Source organism: Sturnus vulgaris, chromosome 4 (assembly GCF_052056855.1).
Source record: "Sturnus vulgaris isolate bStuVul1 chromosome 4, bStuVul1.hap1, whole genome shotgun sequence".
In the NCBI taxonomy this organism is placed as follows: Eukaryota; Metazoa; Chordata; class Aves; order Passeriformes; family Sturnidae; genus Sturnus; species Sturnus vulgaris.
In genome coordinates this window covers 25,935,669-25,958,072 of record NC_142246.1, presented here as the reverse complement: position 1 = coordinate 25,958,072, position 22,404 = coordinate 25,935,669, and the positions used below count along the sequence as shown (strand labels likewise).

At 40.9% G+C, this 22,404-nt stretch overlaps 1 protein-coding gene across 4 annotated transcripts; it reads right to left on the bottom strand.

Moving 5' to 3' along the window:
- Positions 1-6,802: 6,802 nt before the first annotated feature.
- SPATA18 (spermatogenesis associated 18) lies at positions 6,803-22,383 on the bottom strand. 4 transcript variants are annotated; one of them, XR_015803089.1, is made up of 13 exons: positions 22,081-22,383; positions 20,069-20,174; positions 19,870-19,952; positions 18,353-18,468; positions 16,405-16,539; positions 14,957-15,782; positions 13,802-13,963; positions 13,242-13,417; positions 11,260-11,383; positions 10,853-10,918; positions 9,995-10,034; positions 9,422-9,520; positions 6,803-7,279 (listed from the first exon to the last, which is right to left on the bottom strand). XR_015803089.1 is itself a non-coding variant. In XM_088163359.1 (12 exons), the coding sequence occupies exons 1-12, from the start codon at positions 22,165-22,167 to the stop codon at positions 9,513-9,515; spliced, it is 1,929 nt and encodes a 642-aa protein (XP_088019485.1). In that variant the 5' UTR covers positions 22,168-22,383; the 3' UTR covers positions 9,394-9,512. The 4 variants fall into 4 exon arrangements, 3 of the variants coding, with proteins under 3 accessions (XP_088019485.1, XP_088019486.1, XP_088019487.1); XM_088163359.1 differs by lacking the exon at positions 6,803-7,279 and having other exon boundaries at positions 9,394-9,520; XM_088163360.1 differs by lacking the exons at positions 6,803-7,279; positions 16,405-16,539 and having other exon boundaries at positions 9,394-9,520; positions 22,081-22,345.
- Positions 22,384-22,404: the final 21 nt, after the last annotated feature.

Genomic DNA, 22,404 nt, shown 5'->3' with positions numbered 1-22,404 from the left:
GTGACAACAAAGAGGGGATTTCAAAAAGCCCATGTCAATAATCCCTTTCGACAGGAACTGTGCTTGAAGGAATTTCAGCCCATGGGCTGAAATCTCTCCTCCAGGCATATTTCAAAAAGTAATTTGGGCAAAAGCATTCGTCATCACCCTAAAATCACAATTTAGCAAGAGCTAAATTGTAGCTTCAGCATAGAATAGCTGAACTATATTGAAAGGCAAAAGGTTTAAGGAAACCAGGTGGACCATATTATACACACTGTGGCCAGTGCTGGCTGTCTGCTACCAGATAAGATTTTCAGTCACGCAATAGTTCAGCAGAGAAACTGGAAACAATGAAATCTAAATTAGACAAGAAAGCTCTAAATCTAAAGCTGCCTGATGTCTCTCCAGCTTCAGACAAACTTAAGATCTCGATTAGAAGAGGAAGGTTAAACAGACTGACACCTCCTGAATGAGAACAGGATTTTACCATCCCTCCATCTTGGCCCAGTCTGAGAGATTTCCTTCCCCTTCTTCCTTGTTTTGGGCAGATTGCTTTCTGCTTGCAGCACCTCACCATCTGGTCCAGCCCAAAGGTACATCCCTGCTTTATCAGTTCAGCACCTCTTTCCACAATTTCACTTGAAAATGCACATGCCAGATAAGGAGAAATTTTTTCCAGATGTCAGGAACTGAACATGAACTTATACAGAGAAAGATGATATTACGTGATGAGAACACTGTGGGATAATTAGAAATAGAAAAAAGTCTTCTTTTAGAGGTCAGAGTTGAGCTGTCTGTCAAAACATTTTAAGTTTTCAATGTTTCCACAGAATTCCCCACTCTATGCCATCCAGAATCCATCTAAACAGAGACTTGGGAACATTTCAGAAATATGGTCTATGTATTGAAAGAAAAAAACCTAAAATGATGATAAAGACAAATCTCCCTTAAATCCACCTTGGTCCTAGGATTTGTCCTATCCAGCTCCAAGAGAATGCCTTCCATGCTTACAGTTTCCCTAAGGGAACTGGGTGCACCCCACCATGAGATATCAACTCAGCATTTCCACCTGTGGGGACAGAAGTGAAGAGACGCCCTTTGAGCTGTAGCTACAAACTCCAAGTTACACAAGTAACTTGGGGCATTTTCTAGATGCAAGGCATGTTTTCTTGGCTCATCACCAGTCAACCATACAGTCACCAGTCAACTTTTCTTGTGCAATGGGAACAAAACAAATGCACCCCTTGTTCCAAAATCAAAGTGTGGTACATGCACATGATTGAAAGCTTGCTGCCATAGTAGTGGTTTATGACTTACTACATTTAGCCTGGCTCTTTGTAGCTGTGTTAATATATATTATTTTGCTTCATATGAGACTAAGTCTGGTTTTGATTAGGCTTGTAGAGAGCTGTCAGAAAGTCAGACTTGAGCAAATAAGTCCCTGTAGATTCTCTTGGAAAAGCCCATAAAATGTCTGCTGTTCATTTAAATTAGGCTCAGAAAGAAACACAAACCTGAAGGCTGCCAGTGTTTATACATTTGTTTAAGGTTTTTTTTTCTTGTGGGGCAGAAGAGGCTGGGAGAGGAGTTATTCTGGGAATAAGCCTAGTCAGAGAGCAGCCATGGGCTCAGACCCTCATTCCTGCACACAAAGCAAAGGAAAAACAGGCTTATGCAGGCACCCTGAGCTGTAGTATAAATCCCTCCCAAGAATTTAAGCCCAGCAGTGGAGGAGCAGCACAACTACTTTGCTGACTTTTCTGAAACTACTAGGCTGTGGCAGTGGCTAAAGTGAGTTCTGAGAATACTTTCCTAAATGCGGCTTGCCTAATCACAGTTTTTCTACACATCTCTGAGCCTCAGTTGAGGAAATCTGCCTGGGCATCAACCCAGATGGCAAGGCCAGATTTCCCATGGCACCTGAGCTCCTCCACGTCTAGCTCAGGCCTTCCCATGGGGCTGCCATCCCCAGAATGTGGTACCTGTCCTACATCTAAATGCCCCCACACATAGTAACACTTTGCCCTGCTTGGAAAGGATATGTCAACCTTTATCTTGTACTGTACTTTTATTTCCTTAAGTGCTCACTGGTTTCTATTTCCATGCTTTAGCTGCCAGGGGTGATGTCTGCAGTGCCAGCTGAGACGATGACATTGCTCTGTCATCTTCAACTCTCACTCTGTGCTGTCTGAAACTCTCCTTACAGTTGGGTTTACTTTGGAGGCATTGCTTGAGCGCCTCTGTGCTGTTTCTGAGCCAAGCAGGCTGGCTGCTCTCTGCCCCTCTCCCTTTCATGCATGCACATGTGGATCCTCAGCTCTCCTATACCCCTGACTCACACATTCTCCATATGGAGATAATAGGCACAAAACTTCATTTCTTTGCTCTGTCTCATCTGGGTCCCACAGGCTTCAGCATGTCCTTTCCCAATGTGCAAATCCATGGCTGTCCTCCAGAGCCTTCCTCCAGGCGCCTGCCTGCACATTTTTCCACCCAGCACCATCCCTCAGGTTTTGGGGTCACATCTCCTACTGCTGGGCTGCCATAAACCCAGCATCGCCTCCCAAAGCCTCTGGCTGCATCTTTTTTTTCCAGGGGACTTACCTGACCACTGCACCCATGTGCACAGACTGGTTTTGTTTGCTGCTCCTGCTCAGCCCTTTCTCAATGTGTTTTTGGCCTCCCAACGTGGGACAGAGGACAGGAACAACCTCTGAGGTCTCTCAGGGTGAAAAGTCTCCCCCAGGACCTCCACCAGCTGCTAGTCCTGACCTCTTCAGGGGTTAAATGAGCCCTGATCCTGAAAAAGTGGCCTTGAGGCTGCCCCTCTGGGGGGCAGAGAGGAAAGATTTTTTCAGGATTTTAATGACTGCTAATTATGTAACAGTTTGAGAAATAGGTACATCTAAACACAACTTGGAGGTTCTGCACGTCTTTGACCACTCTAGATCAGCATTTAAGTCCCCAGCAGGGAAATTAGTACCTTGGAGCCCAGTGGAAGAGAATTTCTCTTTCCTTTCTCTTTTTTCTGTCTGGCCATCCACTCAAATGCTTAGAGATGTTGTAGCTGCTGCATTTAAGCTACCAGAATAAGGTCCATTGCTGCCCACTGCAGGGTCTTGGGGACACTTTGGGAGTCTCCCAGTACTGAAACTTTCTACTACTTGCTCTTATTATTGTTAGCAGGGAGGTGGGGATGCACTAGCTGGCTCAGCAGGGTAAGTGACAGGTGCTGCCCTCCATTCAATCCAAACCTCTCCTTCCTACCACATCAGGGTCAGGTTGTATTTGGCTGAACACACACATACATGCTAATTGCGCAGTTAATAGGCACAAAGCATTATCTGTATCTTATCTATTGTCAGTATTTGATTAATTGTTCCCAAAGACTGAGGTTTTTCAGACTTTCATTTTAATTAGGAGGAACAGTTGCCAAAAGAAATTTCTCTCAGGCAACTTTCACCATTTTTTGAAGTATTCATTTATCTGGTATTATTCCAAGGGTGGGTTAAAAAAAAAGCCAAACACAAAACAACAACAGCAACAAAAACCACCCTATAAAAATAGCCCATCTATTCCAATTCTGAGAAGCCTCCTAGACAGCAACTAGGAGGGAAGAGCTGACCTTGTGAAAAATCTCTTGCCCTTGGCCCAGCCAAATCTCCCATGCAATTTTGTTCCCTGTGTGCACTCCATGCTTCAGGGAGATAAGGAGGAAGCTACTTTTTAAGCCTAATCAAAAATAAGGAAAGCCTAATCAAAAATAAGGAAAAAATGTACAATTACCTTCAAGAACATTTAAAGGCCCACATAGTTTAGGGGTGACTTAGGAAGGCTCTTAATATAAGAGGCAATCTGTCTTTTGATCATATTCCTTCTAATCCTTCCTCCCTGCCTTTATTACACATAGGAATTTGTGCATGTAAACACTCATCCATATGCCTGGGTTGTTTTTATTTATATGAGAGGATGGAGCTGTTCTAAGTGCACAATACTCTGGCACAGAGAGTGATTGATGCTGTGCAACAGGAGGGGGGATGGGTCCACAGCTGACTCATGGGACTAGGGGAGCATGTCGCACCAAGCATTAATAATGGTAAGGCTGCATTTGCTTTGCAGACACATCACCTGTGAAATCCAGCCCTCCTGCACAAAAGTTAAGAAACTGTTCCTGATCCAAAGATTTTAGTCTGAAAGCCGCACCGTAGATGAACTGTGAAGGAAGAACCATGAGAACAATAACCACATCCTGTGGGTGAACCAAGATTTAGATATACATTAACAGGGTATTTCAGTGACAGAGGCAATCCTGTACATGTTGACTGCTTGCCTATTACTGGTTGCATGATTCAGACAACAAGCAATGGCACCAAATAGCCTGGGGAAAGTACCATTCAACCAAGGGAGCAGACTTCAAAGCCCTGGATGACCCAGGACATACATATAAACAGCACAAATCAAGAATCATGGTAGAAAATACTTTCAGAAGGGCATTTTATTTGTTACATACATATATTGTGGAGATGCCTATGAAGGCCCTTGGCAAATTTAAGAGGTAGGCAAATACAACTAAGAAAAAAAGCATGAGCCATGTCATCAATAAATCAAAAGGCAAGGTTAGATGGCTTATAAAATATTTCAATGTTATTTAAAGCTCTTGCTGCAAAGCATCAGGTAAACAACTTCCATGCTTTTCAGGAGGAATTTCTAGTATTTCATTCTATTAATACTGACAGAGACCTGTCCATTTATTTCTTCTCTAGGCAAAGTGGACATAAATAGAGTTAAGTAAGATATTTTATTTTGCATCAAGCTCCATGTAGCTACTTTGAAACTTTGTAAGGGCTGGTTACTAAATCTGTTCAGGCAGCTTAATGTAAAGAATCACCTTGCAGTAAGTTTTAGCAATAGAGGACCACCCCATGATGCACTATGGCATTCACAGACACCATTGTCATGGCATGTGTGCAAGTGGATGTCTAAAGTTCAGCATTTCAAAAACAACCATGCCATCCATATAAAAAGCATTTAGACATCAGGAGTCTACCAAAAAATGTGTGGATGAATTAAGTTCTAGGCAGATAAGATTCATCAATTTTAAACAACTGAGGATAGTAAAACTTATTAACTAATCACAGATATTGAGCCAGTTTCCACAGACACACTACAACAGTACAGTGAAACTGGTAAGTGTATGATACAAAGCTCTTGTCAGGCCTTATCCTGAATACTGGGCACCATTTCTAGTCATCTGTACTCAAGAAAGATGGACTGAAAGAGAAATACACCCGGAGCCACCCAAAAAGGATAATCAAGGCAATAAGAAACCTCTCTTCAGAGGAGATGGAAAGGTTTGGTGGTTTTAGTTCAGAGATACAAAAACTAGGAGAAAAGATGATTGCTCTCAACAGTAGGGCAAATACCAAAGGTGGGAAACAAGGACTTGTGAAGATAATCACACTGGCAGAAGAACAAGGAGGTATAGCCTGCAAATTAATACATTTGGGCTGGATTCAGAAGAAAACTTCCAAGTATTAGATAAATGATATTCTGGAAAAACACTGCAATTAAAGGTAGGGCATGGTGCTAAACAAACTTTCTTTTAAAACAGTAATTAATGAGTTGAAGAACATAATTATTCAAACTAGTTGCTGTGACAGCAGCATTCTCTACAGCTGTATCCTGAGGACTCAGCAGGTTTAATTGACTCTGATTAGAAAATTAACAGAGGTGCAGCTAAAAGCAGAAAGTATGTTCCTGATTCAGACTTTTCAGACTTCATTAGAAAAAAACATCTATTTCAGTCATAGACAAAGGGAATAGTGAAGCAACTTGCCAGTCAGCTATCACAACTGACAAATCACATAGAAGATAACAATTTTGCAAGCTGCCATTTTCTTGAACTAGGTAAGAAATAGAAGTAATTTTAAAAGGACAAATGTTAAGAGTAGTTATTTCTTAATCTGAATTTTAGTTTGGGATTTGTTTTATATACATTTTTCGAGAAGATTTGTCAGAATACAACCAAATAAATACCATTCACTTTGGAAAGACTCATTAATTTAATTTGGAAAAATTGACCCCTCAATAGGAAAAAAACCTAAAGTCAAATAGTTTCTCCAATAATGTACTGATAGTGATGTTCATCTTTCAATATGTGTCAGGATTTTCATATTCTTATCAGGCAGCAAACTTCAATAGTTCAATCAGCAAACTAATTCTCCGTTTGACATCTATTGATACTGCTCCTATCTGTGACTATTATGCATTTACTGGCAAACCTCACTATGGCAATAGCTTTTAAAACTGCAGTTGAAATGAAAATCTGTTTTTTCTGTTCTTAAGGCAATAGTGCCATCTCGTGGGAAATATTCAGCTTTGTGTCCTATGCTGGGCAAAGGAGCCCGGAGCCTTTCTTAGACAAGAAATTGAGATTTTATTTTTTTTTCCGTAAGTTGGCTCCCTCAGTTTAACACATAAACTTTCATCTAAAAGGTCCACTAGCCCTTTCTAGTCACTATGGTAAGGTTTCATAAAGTTTTGGCTCAGCTCCAAGGTGTTCTACAAACCACAGCCCCTGTTTGGGTACACACCAAGGGAGCACACGTCCTGCATCCTGCCAGGAGGGTCCCATGGGCAGGAGGGAGAGCACCCAGCCCAACTGCAAGCAATGCTACTCTGCATTGTCCAGCAAGACCAGCCTTCCTGACCAAGTCCATGCTGTGAGTCCTCGGCCCTGCTGCACATTACACACACACACACACACACACATTTCCAGTCACATCTTAACCTTGCTTCTCTTGTCAACATTTTCAGATCATTTTATCTGATTTTGGGCCTCTTTTCATTTTATTGGCTTTTTCCTTCAGTTTCTGCAGAGTCAAAACAAAAACATCTCACAAGCCAGATAGCACCAGACATCTTTTTACATTTAAAATGCTGCCCGTCCTGCAGAGTGTAAATGATGAAGTTACATCTGGTTTTTCCACAAGCAATGGGTCTTCTTTATTTCCCTTTTTAATAATGGGGGTTATTTTTGCCCTTTTCCAGTCCACGTGAAGTTCATGGGACTGCCATGACTTCTCAAATATGATGGACAGTGCCTTAGTCACTTCCTTGGCTAGTTCCTGTGGATGTTACTCTTGTACACCTTCATACTGGACTTGTGCACCTTCAGGCTCCTGAGACGTTCTCAAAACACATTCTCTTTCTACAGCAGACAATTCTTCATTCTCCAAATCCTTGATTTCACCTTCTACAACTTTGGCGATGTGGCTGGAGCACTTGCTGCTGAAGACTGAGGCAAAAAAGTCATTGAATACCTCAGTCCTGGGTAAATAGGTCTCCTGTATCCTTCCTGATAGGACTCACATTTTTTCCTAGTCTTTCTTTCAATGAAGGCGCTTTTTCTCTTAGCTATGATGCCCTTGGCCAGATTTACTTCTGCTGGTAAATCAGACCTAAACAGATCCTTGGCTTTTGGGACAATTTCTGTGTTTAACCCAGGCTACCTTTTTCCCTGTTTCCACCCTCTGTAAGCTACCTGTTTAAGTTTGTCCAGGAGCTCCTTGTTCATTCATACAGGTGCCCTGGTGTTCTTCCTTGATTTCATCTTTGTAGAAATACATTGCTTTTGATCCTAGAGAGACAACCCTCGAATACTGTGCAGCTCTCTTGGGCCCCTCTACCCTCCAGGGCCCTATCCCACAGCACTCTGCCAAGGAGATCCTTGAAGAGACCAAAGTCTGCTTTCCTGAAGTGCAGGGTAGCAAGCTTGTTTCTCACTCTTCTCATTGACTCAAGGATCTCAAACTACACCACTTAATGGTCACTGCACCTCAGACTACCCTTGAGCTTCACATTCCCCACCAGCTGCTCCTTGTTGGTGACAATGAGGTCCAGCATACACCTCCCCTCACTGGCTCTTCTGTCACTTAGAAGAAAGTTATCATCAGTGCATTTCTGGAACCTCCCAAACTGCTGGTACCCTGCTGTGTTGTCCTTTCAACAGGTATGTATAAGGGTGGTTGAAATCCCTCATGAGGACCAGGGCTTGTGAACCTGAGGCTGCTCCTACCCGTCTGTAGCAGGCCTCATTGACTCAGTCTTTCTGGCCAGGTGGCCTGTAGCAGTTTCCCATTAATAATGACACCGGTTCCTGCTCTCTCTTTCATTGTTACCCAAAAGCTTTCAGTCAGCTCCTCATCCATGCCCAGGCAGTGCTCCATGCATTCCAGCTGGTCAACACACAGGGCAACACCATTCATCTCCCCTGCCTTTCCCTCGTAAAGTGCCTTTGCCCTTCCATTCCAGCCGTCCAGACACAGGAGCCATTCTCCATTTCTCAGGATGCCAATAAGACCATAGCCCTGCAGGCTTGTGCGTGTCTCTACTTTCTCCTGTTTACTTCCCATCCTACCTGCTTTTTTTAGAATAGAGGATTTAAGCTGGTCCCCTGGTGAAGCTGACTTTCTGCCTAGAGTGGCTGGAATTCCTTGGTGCTCTTCCTGCAGGTGTTCTCCACAGACCTGCACACCCTCTCCAGGCTCTGGCCATCTCTTTCCGGCTCAAAGAGCCAACTGGTATGAGTGGGATGGCATGTCATCCCACATCTTATCATTGTTAAATCTCTTCAGGTCTCTCAATTTTTACACTTAAAATGCAATAAATTTTATTGTATTTTAAGTAAGAGATAACTGGACAGGATTTTTTCACTGTATTCAAAATTACTGATCCATCAATACAGTATGAAAGCCCATTAAGTATAAAGAGGGCTCAATCAAGTATTTCAAGACTACAAATATTCAGTGGCACACTTTCAAAATACTTCTAGTGTCAAATTACAAATTTTTATAATAATAACTTCTAAGTAAAAATGTATTTAAACAAGGACTATTACTGCCTTGCTAAAGGACACATGTGCATTCATACATAAATGTCAACAAAGCCCTGGGGATTCCTTGAGTATTGGCAGTTTATGACTGTTCTGTGCAACTTCTGAACTGTAGTTAGAAAATTCAGTTTATCACAAGGATATATTTAAAAGGTTGCTGTGTGAGACTGGCACAACTCATGATTATTGCTATTTTCTAAAATTGTAAATAAGCACCAATTAATTACATTGTTTTCAAGTAACAGCTAACCTCAACATTCTGCAACATTCACCATTTAGGTTATATTAAACATCCTATCAAGATCAACTGCATCATTTGGAATCTGTGGAAAGCAAACATCCTAGATGCAATAATTCTATCCCCACCTGCAAGATTACATCATGGGTTCCTGAGAGCTTTGCAAATTTTTTCCAAATGTTCCTGTACTGCAAGCACTTTTTTTCTAGATCAAGAGAGTTTAGTTTCTAAAATTATAAATAAGCCTTCTATAATTCTAAAAAACACACTGAACACAAACTCCATTTGAAATGACAATTGCCACTTGCATTATTGAGAGATTGGATGTATTTCTGAAGAGAAAAGGCACCAGCAAAGTTGTTGAATCCAGATGGACTGCATAGACCGGAACATGTTCTGTTAGCGCCCTATGGAAGAAAAAGTTACATTTCAGTGCAACTGTATTTCTAAATTTCTAAATTGGTTTGGCTTCAAGATAGGCACACATTCATACTGCCTGAAATCCCTCACTTCACTGTCACCACTTAGTCATCTCCTTGGAATTTGAAAGGCGGGAAGCCAGCAGGTGTGCAGCAGCAAACTGTCTCTTGTGTAGGGAAGGAAGCAAGTTTTACTTACTACAGCACTGGCCACAGTGAAGGGAACCAGCAGAAAGAAACCATGACAGTGGTCCAAGTAGAGTGAAAAAACAAGCTCTCCTCCAAGTCAGAAATCTCAGCCTTTTTCCACACATAAAAAAAGGGCTACCCAATTTAAAAATAAGACTTGGGCAAGTATTTTAGAATCAAAGACATTCAACATGTTATTTTGGTCCTTTGTTCAATCGTTCTAGGGCTTAATGTGAAAACCATGAGTCACTAGGAGCCCATATGCCCACTTACTTTTGACCCTCGATGTTGAAAGACTGCGGCTTCGAGTCACCTGCAACACAAATAGAAAAGGAAAACTAGGTATGCTAAAGAACTGTACCCTAGAAAGCCACCTGGGGACCCATCAACATTCTGAAAATTTGCACATGTATACACAGAATGCAGCTCTACTGTTACAAAGTCAAGTTCAAGATCTTTCTCATTTTTTTCATAGCCTGCACACACACAAAAAAGTGAGCCCTACCCAAAGCCTCTCACATTTTCAATATTCACATTTTAAGTTGAGGGCACCTATGTCTATTTAATAAGGCAGGCTAATAATTAAAAAAATATACACATTTTTTACAGAAATAATTAAAATGTTGTGTAACCATACCATATACAGAATTCTGCTAAGGTTTCACATATCTTATTTGTACCACCTTCCCTTTTTGCTCACCCTACACTTATTTTCCACTTCTTTGATGCATTTAGTAAATTAGGAGTAAATTTAGGTTACTAATTCCTGAAGCCAGGAACTGTGTTGTATATGTAATCCGAAATGACTGAAACACTTCCAGATGATGCAATTATTTATTCAGAAGGGCGCTAAAGCAAGGGAAGTAGGGAAACAGCATTCCAAGATACACAGTTGATACTTCTGAGAATTTAACTATGATCTTTTTCTCATACAGTATCTCTACTGATCATTATTCTAGGCAATAACTATCTGTCAGTTCAGTTTCACCTCATTCAAGACCATCAAGCAAAAGCATTTATTCCTAGTGTTAAAATGTACATGTGGCACATCAGCATTTTTAACAGGCTGCCTACATTCCTAGTTAAAATACTTGATGCTGTTAACACTACAAACATTCAGCTGAGCCTTACATGACCAGGCAGGAGACGACGGCCACAGCTGCAGCTTCTGCTTCTAATCCTGCATCTGCGAGGACACTACAAGAGAAGTGTTTGACAAACCTCTTCTGAGAGAGAAAGTTTAATAAAGACAGACTCTGCAAGCAGACTTGCCATGCTGGAGACAAGGTTTGAGGACAGAGAGGAAACACACTAAGCTTTCTACTTAGAACAGGCTCTGACAACAACCATACATCTGCATAATTAATACATTGAGGAAAATGGAACTATTCATCCTATATACAGGATGAGGCACTAAAACCTAATTGATATTTGATATACTACTACACCAATACAGGGAACAGTTAAAAATTTATCTTTCCAAATTTTAAAAACAGTGTTAAAATCCATTTAACATATTCCTTTAACAAAATACATACCAAAGCTATTGTTTTAGTGACTACCTCTCCCTTTACTATTACAGCATCATTTTCCATCAGAGCAGGCCAGACATGATAGGCCACAAAGGCAGCTGTGAAATCTGAGTCAAAACTACGATAGTACCTGTTGAAACAAACAGTACAAGAAATGTCTGCATAGAAGTGCCATAAATAAGTTTCCAATCATCTGTGCTGATAAAAAGTAGCTACAGCTCGAATATCTTTCCACATCACAAAAATACACATTCTTTATGTGATCCTGTAAAAGAAATGGACTTGGAAGACAGACTTAGCAGAACGTACTGTTTACTTCTACTGACAGACATTCTAATAAAGCCATCTCACACTTCAGGCAGCCACTAGACCTTCATTTTTGCAGAAGTCCCATACAAGCTAGGGCCCCTGTGTCCACTGACAGATTAAATCTTCTGAGCAGCAATTTGGCAGAGAGTCATCCCCTTTTCCTGGAACATCTTGCTTAAACAAGCCCCCTATATAAAGGATATTACACAAATACTCAACTATAAATTTACATCCTAGTATCTTATGAGACATGAAGCAACTTGATTAAGATAAGATCCTCATATATTGAAAATGAAACAGGGACATTTTAGCTACGAAAAATTAATTCTAAGGTATATATACTACCACTCTACATCTGGAATATTGGCTAAATAACACACCTGGCTTTATGGATACAAACTCAGAACAAATACCAAATAACGGAAATTTTTTAAAAGCCATGCATCTATACTTTAGTATGTATTACAACAGCAAGTTATATAAAACAATGTCATAACCAGCGGTACAAAGCAAGGCATAGGGTTAAATTATGTTTGGCTGACCTTTTACAGAATGCTATCACACATAATAAACAGAGATATTTTAATTTCTGCAAGTTTTGCTCCATCTCTGTGTACCACATATGCATGCTATACATGTAAACATATGTATACATATGCCACATTTATCTAGATAGACAGACCAACAGATGTATGTGTCCCCCACAGCAGCACACCAAAACATATTACACGTGGTTTCTTAAGGCCATACACACCAAGTAGGTGGAAAAAGCACCCCAAGACTACACCAGAGCCTTGGTGCTTCTTAATTTAGCCAATAGCTTTGAGTGTCAAAAGCTAACTGTCCCATATTTGGATAGGATCATTGAGTAGTCCTGTATGACTTTGCACTCTCCTGTTGACAGTCTACTTCTCTATTTCTCTCCTTGACTTCTCAAGCTCTTCACCACCTGTGATCCATTCTAAATTATTACTAGAAACCTCCTCAGTGATGTTTTTTTGCTTTTGAGAGCAATTTTTTATGACTTATCAATTCCATTAATTTCCTAGACAACATGGAAGCACCCTACAGTTCTCTGCCCGCTAAAAAAGCAGCTTGACCCTATAGAAAAAAGAAAAATTATGTCATTGTGTGAATTTTTTTAAAACAAAATTCCCATTTTTAAGAGGCATATTTGCTTTTGCTCAGCTCTAGACCAGGAGAGATGGGAGCACATTAACACATGTATGTTGTACAGCAGCCACAGCCTGGAGGTTGCAGCAAACATGTTGATGATCCTGGTAATGACACCAACTGCCAGATCTCAGTAAAAATGACTTTTACAGAACAGGCAGTAAGGAGGAACAAAGATGCAAATATTTTTTAAAAGGCAGATAGAGACTAAACAGGGAAAGCTGACGATCATTTTCTTCTTAAATGATAAACTAAATATGCTCTCGAGACTCAATTTTATCCAGAAAATTGCTCTACTGTTCACTAAAATAATTGTTAACATTTATGTACATGCTGCTATTTATACACTATCCTAAACCTTAAAGACATACCAAATTCACTACAGGCCAGGGGTTTTTTGCCGCAAATTAATGTTTAACAATCTTAAACTTTTATATTAATTAGGAAACAAGTAGACTGCACAACCTTTAATGGTAAGAGTTTGACTGAATATAAAGATTTCTTACATGGTCTTATTGAAAAGTTCTCCATCAACACCAACGGCAACATCAAGGGGAGGAATGAGTGTCTGCATTGAAAAAGCCAGACGGCACAAGTCTCGAATCAAAGAGCTGATCACAATGAAATCAACTTCTGCTGGACATGGAAGCTTTGGGTGCATGTTCATGGAGCAAATTACTTCCTGAAAACAAACATACATGAGTATTTTGCACTCACTAACAATTTTATTCACAAGCAAGTATAGAAATTCCCCCTAAATATGCCTCTCAGCTTTCTACATTTAAAAGTCAGTATAAAAAGCTCATAGTAATATTGCCTTAGACTATTCCAAAAAACAATAGCTTCAGAAAAAATGTGCTGCTATAAACAAATAAAACAAGCTATTACTAAGTCATACATATATTAATCCTAGCATTATTGTTCTGGAAAGTAAACTGCTACAAGACAAAGTCCGTACAGTAACTTTTTTCTCTTTCAGGTTACAGTGCCTTTCTAGTGTGCATATTCTGAATTTATAGCTCCTGAAAGAGCTCACCACATCACTTCCCCACTGCCCTTGACTTACGTGGATACTGGGACAAACATCATACAGATCCTTGTGGCAAGCTATATAATCCAGGGCAGCAATTTCAAGTGACACAACTCCCTCACAGGGATGTAGAGCCAAAGTCTCTTTTACACTAACTTTGACCTTCCAGAAGGCCATCTTTGCTACACGGAAAGATTCCTGCAAACATAAAGAACATCTAGTTAAATACAGGAGACCTGTATTTAACTTAATTTTTATCAGCTATTTGAGAAAATGAATCTAACCCATCATCATCATAAGGAATAATATAATACACTGCTGTAAAGGAGAAAGCTAACTTATCGGGAAGGAATTCTCTGATTGAGTGTAATTTACTTGCAGAAGATTGAAAAGCTTCCCACCTAACCTTCTATATTTGCACAAGATTCCATCACAAACTTATGATCAATGCAATCATATTCAAAGATATCATGAGTTTTATGTGCCAGCATTTTATGTGCCACAGCCTAGCATGTAAGACAGTAACACTTCATTTGCTGGGAAAAGAGGTTGAACTGGAGAGTGTAAACTGAATGACACTTGAAAGAAAAAATCTTCAGTAAGTTAAATGTGCTTGGGATTACACACATTAAGAGATGCTGCCTCTCTAATACAGGTATGTGTTATATCATTTTTATATTAAAAAAGATTCAATAAAGAAAAAATGAAAACAACTTTCTTCAAAGTTCATGGTAAATATGGGGTATCTGGGTGGTTTCAAGGGACACAATTAAAACTAAAAAAGCACATAGCTACAAGCATAACGAAAGCATGATATGGAAAGATTTTTAGCTTTGTAGTGTTGTAGTACTTAATGCAGCATTCCCAAAAGAATTTTTCTAAGGCAATATTGATCACTGCAGCATCATCTACTTTTCAGGCCAAATCAGTCTTCTTTTAGTACCTGTACAATAAATCATTGACCCTGTTCCAATCTTGGGACAGGTCAGGTAGGACACTACACTGAGAGTTCAATGTAAAAGTGTGAGTGGAAGAAAGAAAAATCAAAATAAAAAAAAAAAGGAAGAAAGCTTTTCTTCTCTGCACTTGACAGAAATGCTAATTTACCCACAATTTAATCCAATGCAGACATAGTGTATTACAACACACCTCTGGCTTGTAAAATAAGAAGAAATATTATTTCTTTCTCACCACAGCTGCAACGTATATTATCCTCTGCACCACCTCCATGTTACAGACGTATGGCCTCAAAAGTGCCTCTGCATCCAAGCGTTCTTTAGCATAAATGAAGTTAAAGCGAGCTATGAGGCAGGCTCGACGTGAAGCACATGCCTGTCTGATCTGGCAAGGTGACCAGGTCGCCATGGAAAGGGCACAGGGCTTCCTCAGACAGCACGGGAGAGGAGAGCAGGGCCTGCACGGAAGAGGAGAGCAGGGCCTGCACGGAGGAGGAGAGCAGGGCCTGCATGGAAGAGGAGAGCAGGGCCTGCACCGAGAAGGAGAGCAGGGCCTGCACGGAAGAGGAGAGCAGGGCCTGCACCGAGAAGGAGAGCAGGGCCTGCACCGAGGAGAGCAGGGCCTGCACCGAGGAGGAGAGCAGGGCCTGCATCGAGGAGGAGAGCAGGGCCTGCATCGAGGAGGAGAGCAGGGCTTGCATGGAGGAGGAGAGCAGGGCCTGCATCGAGGAGGAGAGCAGGGCCTGCATCGAGGAGGAGAGCACGGCTTGCATGGAGGAGGAGAGCAGGGCCTGCATCGAGGAGGAGAGCAGGGCTTGCATGGAGGAGGAGAGCAGGGCTTGCATGGAGGCGGAGAGCAGGGCTTGCATGGAGGAGGAGAGCAGGGCCTGCACCGGGGAGGAGAGCAGGGCCTGCACCGGGGAGGAGAGCAGGGCCTGCACGGTGGAGAAGAGCAGGGCCTGCACCGCGGAGGAGAGCAGGGTCTGCACGGCGGAGAAGAGCAGGGCCTGCAGGGCTTGCTCACATGGCACGGGAGAGGAGAGCAGCAGCTCCGCGCAAGCCTACAACACACGTGCAAAGAAACTTCATGTCACTTTACAGATGTTTTTCCCTAAGGCAGATTTCTTTTGTCAATGTAATTGGTATGAGGGTGAGATTTTCAGCCAACATAATTAAAGAAGCTGCACCTGGTTAGTCTAATATTAAGGCATTTTCATCAATGTTTTATGGGCTAAAGTATAAATGGTATAAGTAAAGTAATTCCTAAAGCATATGTAGCCAACCAAGCACTTTGTTCCGAGGAAACACACTTTTAGCTAGTAATATTTTGGAGATTTGTTCCTCTTTCAGTACCACTGAAGACTACTGCTGAAGTCAAAAAAGTGAAAATTGAACACTGTACAATTACAGGGCAGAACTTTTTATAAGAGGACTCATCAACAAAAAAACTCTCTTTTTATTCCATAAAGTTGCTCTCTACATATTTTGTAAAGCTGCATTATTTGCTTTCAAATAAAATATTTGGGCACTAGAATAAATTTTCTAAAGAATTTATGTTCCTTCATAACAAAGTAAAAAAGCTTAGCTTTTGTTCATACTTCAATTTCAAATGAGGAGGAAATTCATGCTACCTAACATGACCGATTTCTATGATTCAGGGACTTCTCTGAGTAAGGTCTCTACCTGCTCTGGAGAATAGACTTTTGGGCATCCAGGACAGACATCTCATCCCGCAATAGCTGAATCTGGTGGTCATAGTCACAAGGATAATGTAACTCTTTCAAGTTTTTGCACCCTCCAGCACGGGAAGCCTTCAGACTTAACCACACAGAAGAGTCAGTCACAAGTTTTATCAATGTAAACTATCCATCAATTAATCCTCATAATCAAACATGAGCAGAAAAAAAGGAAAATTATTGAGCAAGCTCCTCATGTTTTCTGAATAATTTCAGCATGCTTTCCTTATGCTGAAACACAGGAAAAATCAAAAGTTTAAAAACAAGTGAACCAAAGCAGAGCCTTGATCTTACTTTAAATTGTATAAGTGTATTGTGGCAGGAGAGTGGATATAGCACTCTGTGCTACAGGGAAAATAACTGGTGATTTTTAACATTTGATGTCCTTACACTAGCTCAGATGACCAGGTCTAAAATAAATTAATTTCTTTCTCATATTTAAGATGTTAACTAAACCAGCTCAGTATTCTTTCCTACAGATTAAAAACCTATGTATTTTCTTCCATCAGGTTCTTGGGCTCTTTGTCTTTGCTGTAATATATTAGTCAGTCAAAGGATATCACAATTGTTATTCAAGTCATACCAAAAGCTAACAATTCCTCTCCTGCCGTCCCCAAAAGGAGTGTTTCTTAAAGATTGGCAGACAATCAGTGAAGCAAGTTTATCTTCTGTCCTTCACTCCTACTTAATATTAAAAACTATCCCAACATCTCTGCTTTCCCTCCAAACATCGGTATTACTGTTGCTTTCCTCTTACCAAAAGTGGAAGGAAAAAATAAAAAATATGTTTTCTATTTATTTTGAAGGTATTCACTCCAGCTTTCCTTTTCTTTACCGGAGGACCCTGGTGAGATTTTTGAGGACCTGAACTAACAAAAGCTCTAACACTTATCAATTGACAAGATTCCTGTTTTTTACTTTTTTAAGTACCTAAACTTTAAGTATACTTTTTTAAGGAGCAGGCTGACTGAGATGACAGGTAATAAGGCCAGCAACACCTGCTAAGAGGAAAAACTGCCCAGTTCCATCCTTAGTCAGCTCCTTCAGGAAAGACTTCTAGCAGGAATAATAGTAAAAGAGGGACTAAAGAATTCTACTATAAAGGACAACTGGGAAAGAAAAGCAGATTTGGGAAGGTGAGTTCTAGAAATAGGTATGTGGAAAATCCAAACTGATATTCTTGGAATCCCTTAGTAAGGACATAAAATTACATCACTTAATGTACTGACCCAAGACTTGTGAACATTCATTGTTCTCATGCTAACTGGATGCATGATAATCTATCTGCCACTTGGAGCTGCCTCTTAAATGGTCCTGAAACTGGTAATAACTTCACAAATTTGTATCTGAACCATTTTACTAATTTTTACATTATACTGCTCCACAAAATATGTTTTATGCAACTAGGCAAAAACTGTTCTGGCCTACTCACTTATCTGGAAATCCAACTGTCTTCATCCATCTTACGACAGTGGATTTTATTTTCTTGGATATTTACATATCAATTACATTGCATAATTAATTGTGACATGTTGGACGTCCTTTAGTAAGTGGTACACTATAGCTACTCAATTGATTTTTTATTTAGGGTTTGCCCAGTCTGCAACATTTCATAGACCATAACTCCACATGGGATTGTGATGGACTATACAAAACCTTTTTATGTAGGATACTGGCATGTTTTCCAACACCCGCCAGAAGCAAAACCTCCCAAGTCAATTTATGAATGTGGGCGTGACTGTATCATTTGTACCCCATTTTGGATACACACCATACAGAGCCTACACAAATTTTGAAACTCTGGTTTTAGGCCAGAAATTATAGACATCAAGGGAAAAATGTGGCTTACTGAAAAATAGAAAGCAAACAAAAGGAATTGCAGTTAATTTCCCTACTCTCGTTCCATCTGGTTGATCTCTATACGAGTTGAAGTTAGTTTGTCCTCCAGCTCTCGCAGTCGCCTTGGATTGCAGGTCAAATCTCTCAGCTGTAGCTCACATCCAGTTGAATCCTACCAGGAAATGAAGTCACACTGCTTGAATGCTCTACCTTATAGATTCCCTCAGCAAAGTACTACAGCATTATGGGCAGATGTATTTCTAAATATTTCAGCAACAACCATTTCTAAAGAAACTGAGAACAAAAACAGTTGCATTCTCTCTGAGACGTAACAATACCTTTCAGGCACACCAACCAAAGATTCAATTATATAAAGAAAAATATTCACTTATTTTATATCTCATGGTAGAAATTATGGAAGGTCTGCATATGCAAATTTACTGCATGAATCATCAGAACACAGTATTTTGCAGATGTGTTGCACAGTTGGTTTTTCTCAGTTAGTCAACTTCTGATTGACTACATCATCAACTAAAGTAAACTTTTTGGGATTTATGCACACAAAATAACAGAAAAAGTTATTAGAACACAGGAGGCAAGTATTGTCATTCCAGAAAGCACACTACTACACATGCAGCTGCCTTTAACCACCCATAGAATGGCCTGATAGTACTGGAATTAAATAAGTAACTGCGCAACAGATTTTTCTTTAAATTTGGAATATCACATCCAACGACAAATCTGAAACTGGTATGCTTAGTGTAATGTCATTTAATAAAATTGTTATTTTATATTTTGTGGGGGTTTTGGCAGAACCCCACTCCTGCATTATACTAGACTCTGACTCTTAGGGGATATCACTTTATTTGCCCTATTTTAATTGTGAAAGATTTTGACAGAGAAGGTGTAAAAATGAGAAACCAAAGAACATGGAGACATCACTGTCAAATCTCAGGATCTTGAAGATCTTCCCCTAGTCTGAATTAGCCAACTCTCTTATTTTCTTTCAAAACAGAAAGTCACAACATCTCTGTCTTTTCTGCCAAACTGTTAGTATTACAACTCCTTCAGTGAATACCAAATACATATGAACTCCAAATATCATGGCAGGAGCATGGTGGTATCATGACATGCATGAGCGCTTCTTTTTAACGCTTCATTAGATAATATAATGTTAAGATATTCTTAGTGTTTTTTCTTCAAGGAAAAAAAATAAAAGAAGCTCACAGATTAATGCATGGAGTTCATGCACACCTTCAGCTTACACATGTATTTTCAGAGCATTATTTTTTTCTAGAAGAGATATGGCATAAATACTTTCATGACATCTCTGCAAATGTAAACATAGCAAATCTTTATCTAGAAAAGGAAAGCTGTATAATAACTTCTTATACAAAGCAAATTCCACCACAAGAGCATGGTTATCTCCATAGGTGTCTCCATAAGCAACTAAGGACATATTTCATTAAGTAAAATCTGAGAGGGAGGCTAATATTAACAGAAAATCATTAAAGCTCTTCTGCAAGTATAAATTCACATAGTTCTATTCCCTTAAAATAAGTTTCTTACACACCTGAGTGAGGTTTTCACATCTTGAAGGAGGAGAGCATAGGCTTGGTGACAGGGGATAGCTTTTTATTGTTTCTGTGCATTCATCTAAGAAAACATATACATTAAGAAATGGTGAGAACACTTACAGAAAGAGCCAGAGTTGGAAAAAATGCCACCTGTGAAATGTGTGTAATTAGTAATTAGACAAGGCACTGATTTACCTTCTTTAGATGTTTCATGGAGAATTGAGTAGAGCTGCTTTTGAATCTCATTGTTCAGTTCTAATATTTCACAGCATCGGCTCATATTTTCACCAGAGGAATTCATCTGTAAATTAATGTGCATTACTGCATCTGTGTGGGCTTTCTTACTTAAAGTTATTCCTGTCACAATCATGGCATTTCCCCCCCTATAATTACATCTTCCCAACCTTTTCTTACCGGATCCATTAGAATACTCATTTTTTTAAGATTCACATTTTTAATAGGCAAATGAACATGACATCAGGACTTCTATGACCCAGTTAATTCACTACTTGGGAAAACATACTCCTTTTACATCATAAAGAGGTTGCAACCACAAGTGTCTCTAAAAGAAGAATCATAGAAGTTATGAATCTGAGTTAAAATCTTTCAACAGTTATTAAAATAGTAATCTAGCAGACTGTTGTATTTAAAAAAATAGTCCAAAATCTGGTTTTCCATATTAGGTGAACTAACATGCAATTTCACTTGATTTTTAAGAGTTACAAACTGAAACATGTACTACTGAAGGACCAAAACCCAGCATTATGCCTAGGGAACAGCAAAACTATATCACTTTCAGCAAATGAAATTTTTAAAAGGAACCGATGGGGTTAATCTGTCCAGGATACTACCACACCTGCCAGGAGAATACACACTTTTTACCTGCTTCCTTAGCCTTTATCTGTAACCTGTGTATCACCTTCCACATAGATAACCCTCTAGGTCTTCAGGTTTTAATGACTCCGTATGTTTTTACAAGCTTTCAAAACAGCTGAAATTCCCCCCCCCCCATGCCCCCATCAGTGTTTTGATTGCTGCAACAGGCTTTCCTCGTGCCTTGGGGAGCGCAACCTGCTCACCTCCGAAAGAACCTGGCTGCAAAGTGCATTTTTCCAGCTCATTACAGCAATGTAATACGGTGTTTCTATCTGCCAGCTCCTCTTTTCCTGAAACACAGCCTGAAACTGTTCATCTTCATTTCCCAAGACCTGAAAGACTATTCCCAACCAACTTATGATGGAGAGGTCAACCCGCACTGCTGCTCAGCCCTCCTAAGGTCTACCTCCACCATCCATTTGCAAGATTTTGAAATGCATGGCATTGCTCCTCCTCTGGCCTCCTCTGTGGTAGCTTTACCAGCTACTCTCAAACTCCTTAAAACTGTCCTTTGCCGTGAATCCTGCAGAAAGTTACACTGGCTATGTAACTGTAACTCCTATCCAGCCATGAAGTAAAAGAAAATAAGGGATTTCCCCTGAAAACGCTGCATCTCTCACCAACCACAGCACACAGTAGCTGGTTACAGGCTCATTACCAACGGTCTGCATCCTGAAGGTACACAAACCTGGGGATGCAGGAGTGAAAACTCTGTTAAAGCACTGTTCCACTGAGCAAAGTCACAGCTGTCAACTCTCATGTTCCTTCGCCTCATCTTTCCCTAATTTTACACCTTCTCCTGCTTCCACTGTTGCACCACCTCAGTTTGCGGTTACTCCTCCATGGATTCCAGTACACCCATCTGCAGCCTTCTCCTCATACCCGAAACTCTTCCCTCCTCGCCGTTCCGAAGCCCTTCAGCGGCTGTGCTGCCTGGCAGCAGCCTCCCAGCTCTAACAGGTTTCCCCACCCAGAAGAGCTGGGATGCTGGATAACCCGTTCTCACTTTCAGCACCCTTTTCCCTCACGTTCCCCTGACCGTTCCTGGGCCGCAGCCGATTCCTTCGGCGCCCAACCCCACCCGTGGTCCCTCCACCCGCCGATCTTTCACTCCAACGCTCTCTTCTGTTCTAAAAGCAGCCAGTACCGCTCAAATCTCACTTTTAATCTCTGACCCTTGTTTTCAGGGGACCTTGTCATGGACAAAAAGCCAAACAACCGAAGCTGTGGGTGCTTAAAAGGTGTTAAAACTGCGCTAACGGGATGCGCGTGCGGGGCAGTGTCCCGAGCGCCAGCCGCTGCCTCCGGCCCTGAGGAGAGGCAGGACAGACCTCATAGTCATGATGCCAGCTCTCCAGCTTCTCCTGCAGCTCTCGGGCGCTCCCCGAGCCTACCAGACTCCTTAAGTCCTTAGCCATGGTCAGATGTCAGATGTCAGCTCACTCCCAGGGACGCAGCGCTGATTCCTCTGCCCCTCCGAGAGCGCTTCTCTGGCGGCGTAGGTGTAACAGAGACGGTAGAGGCAGCCCGGCCCCCTTTCCCTGGGCTTGGCCGCGTCCGAGGGCCTTTACAGCCGCGGTGGTGACGGGAGGGCCGGCGCGGCGGTGGTGGTGCCACGGTAACGCAGCGGCGATGGTCTGGCCGCCAGGCGGCGC

Bases quoted from the DNA above. Each gene is read 5' to 3' on its own strand.
- SPATA18 (XM_088163359.1), bottom strand. From the start codon at position 22,167: ATGGCTAAGGACTTAAGGAGTCTGGTAGGCTCGGGGAGCGCCCGAGAG. The intron at 15,783-16,404 runs GTAGAGACCTTA...CGTGTGTTGTAG, and splicing joins AAGTCTATTCTCCAGAGCAG to GCTTGCGCGGAGCTGCTGCT. The intron at 10,035-10,852 runs GTAAGGCTCAGC...TTTGTGTTGCAG, and splicing joins GTCGTCTCCTGCCTGGTCAT to GTGACTCGAAGCCGCAGTCT.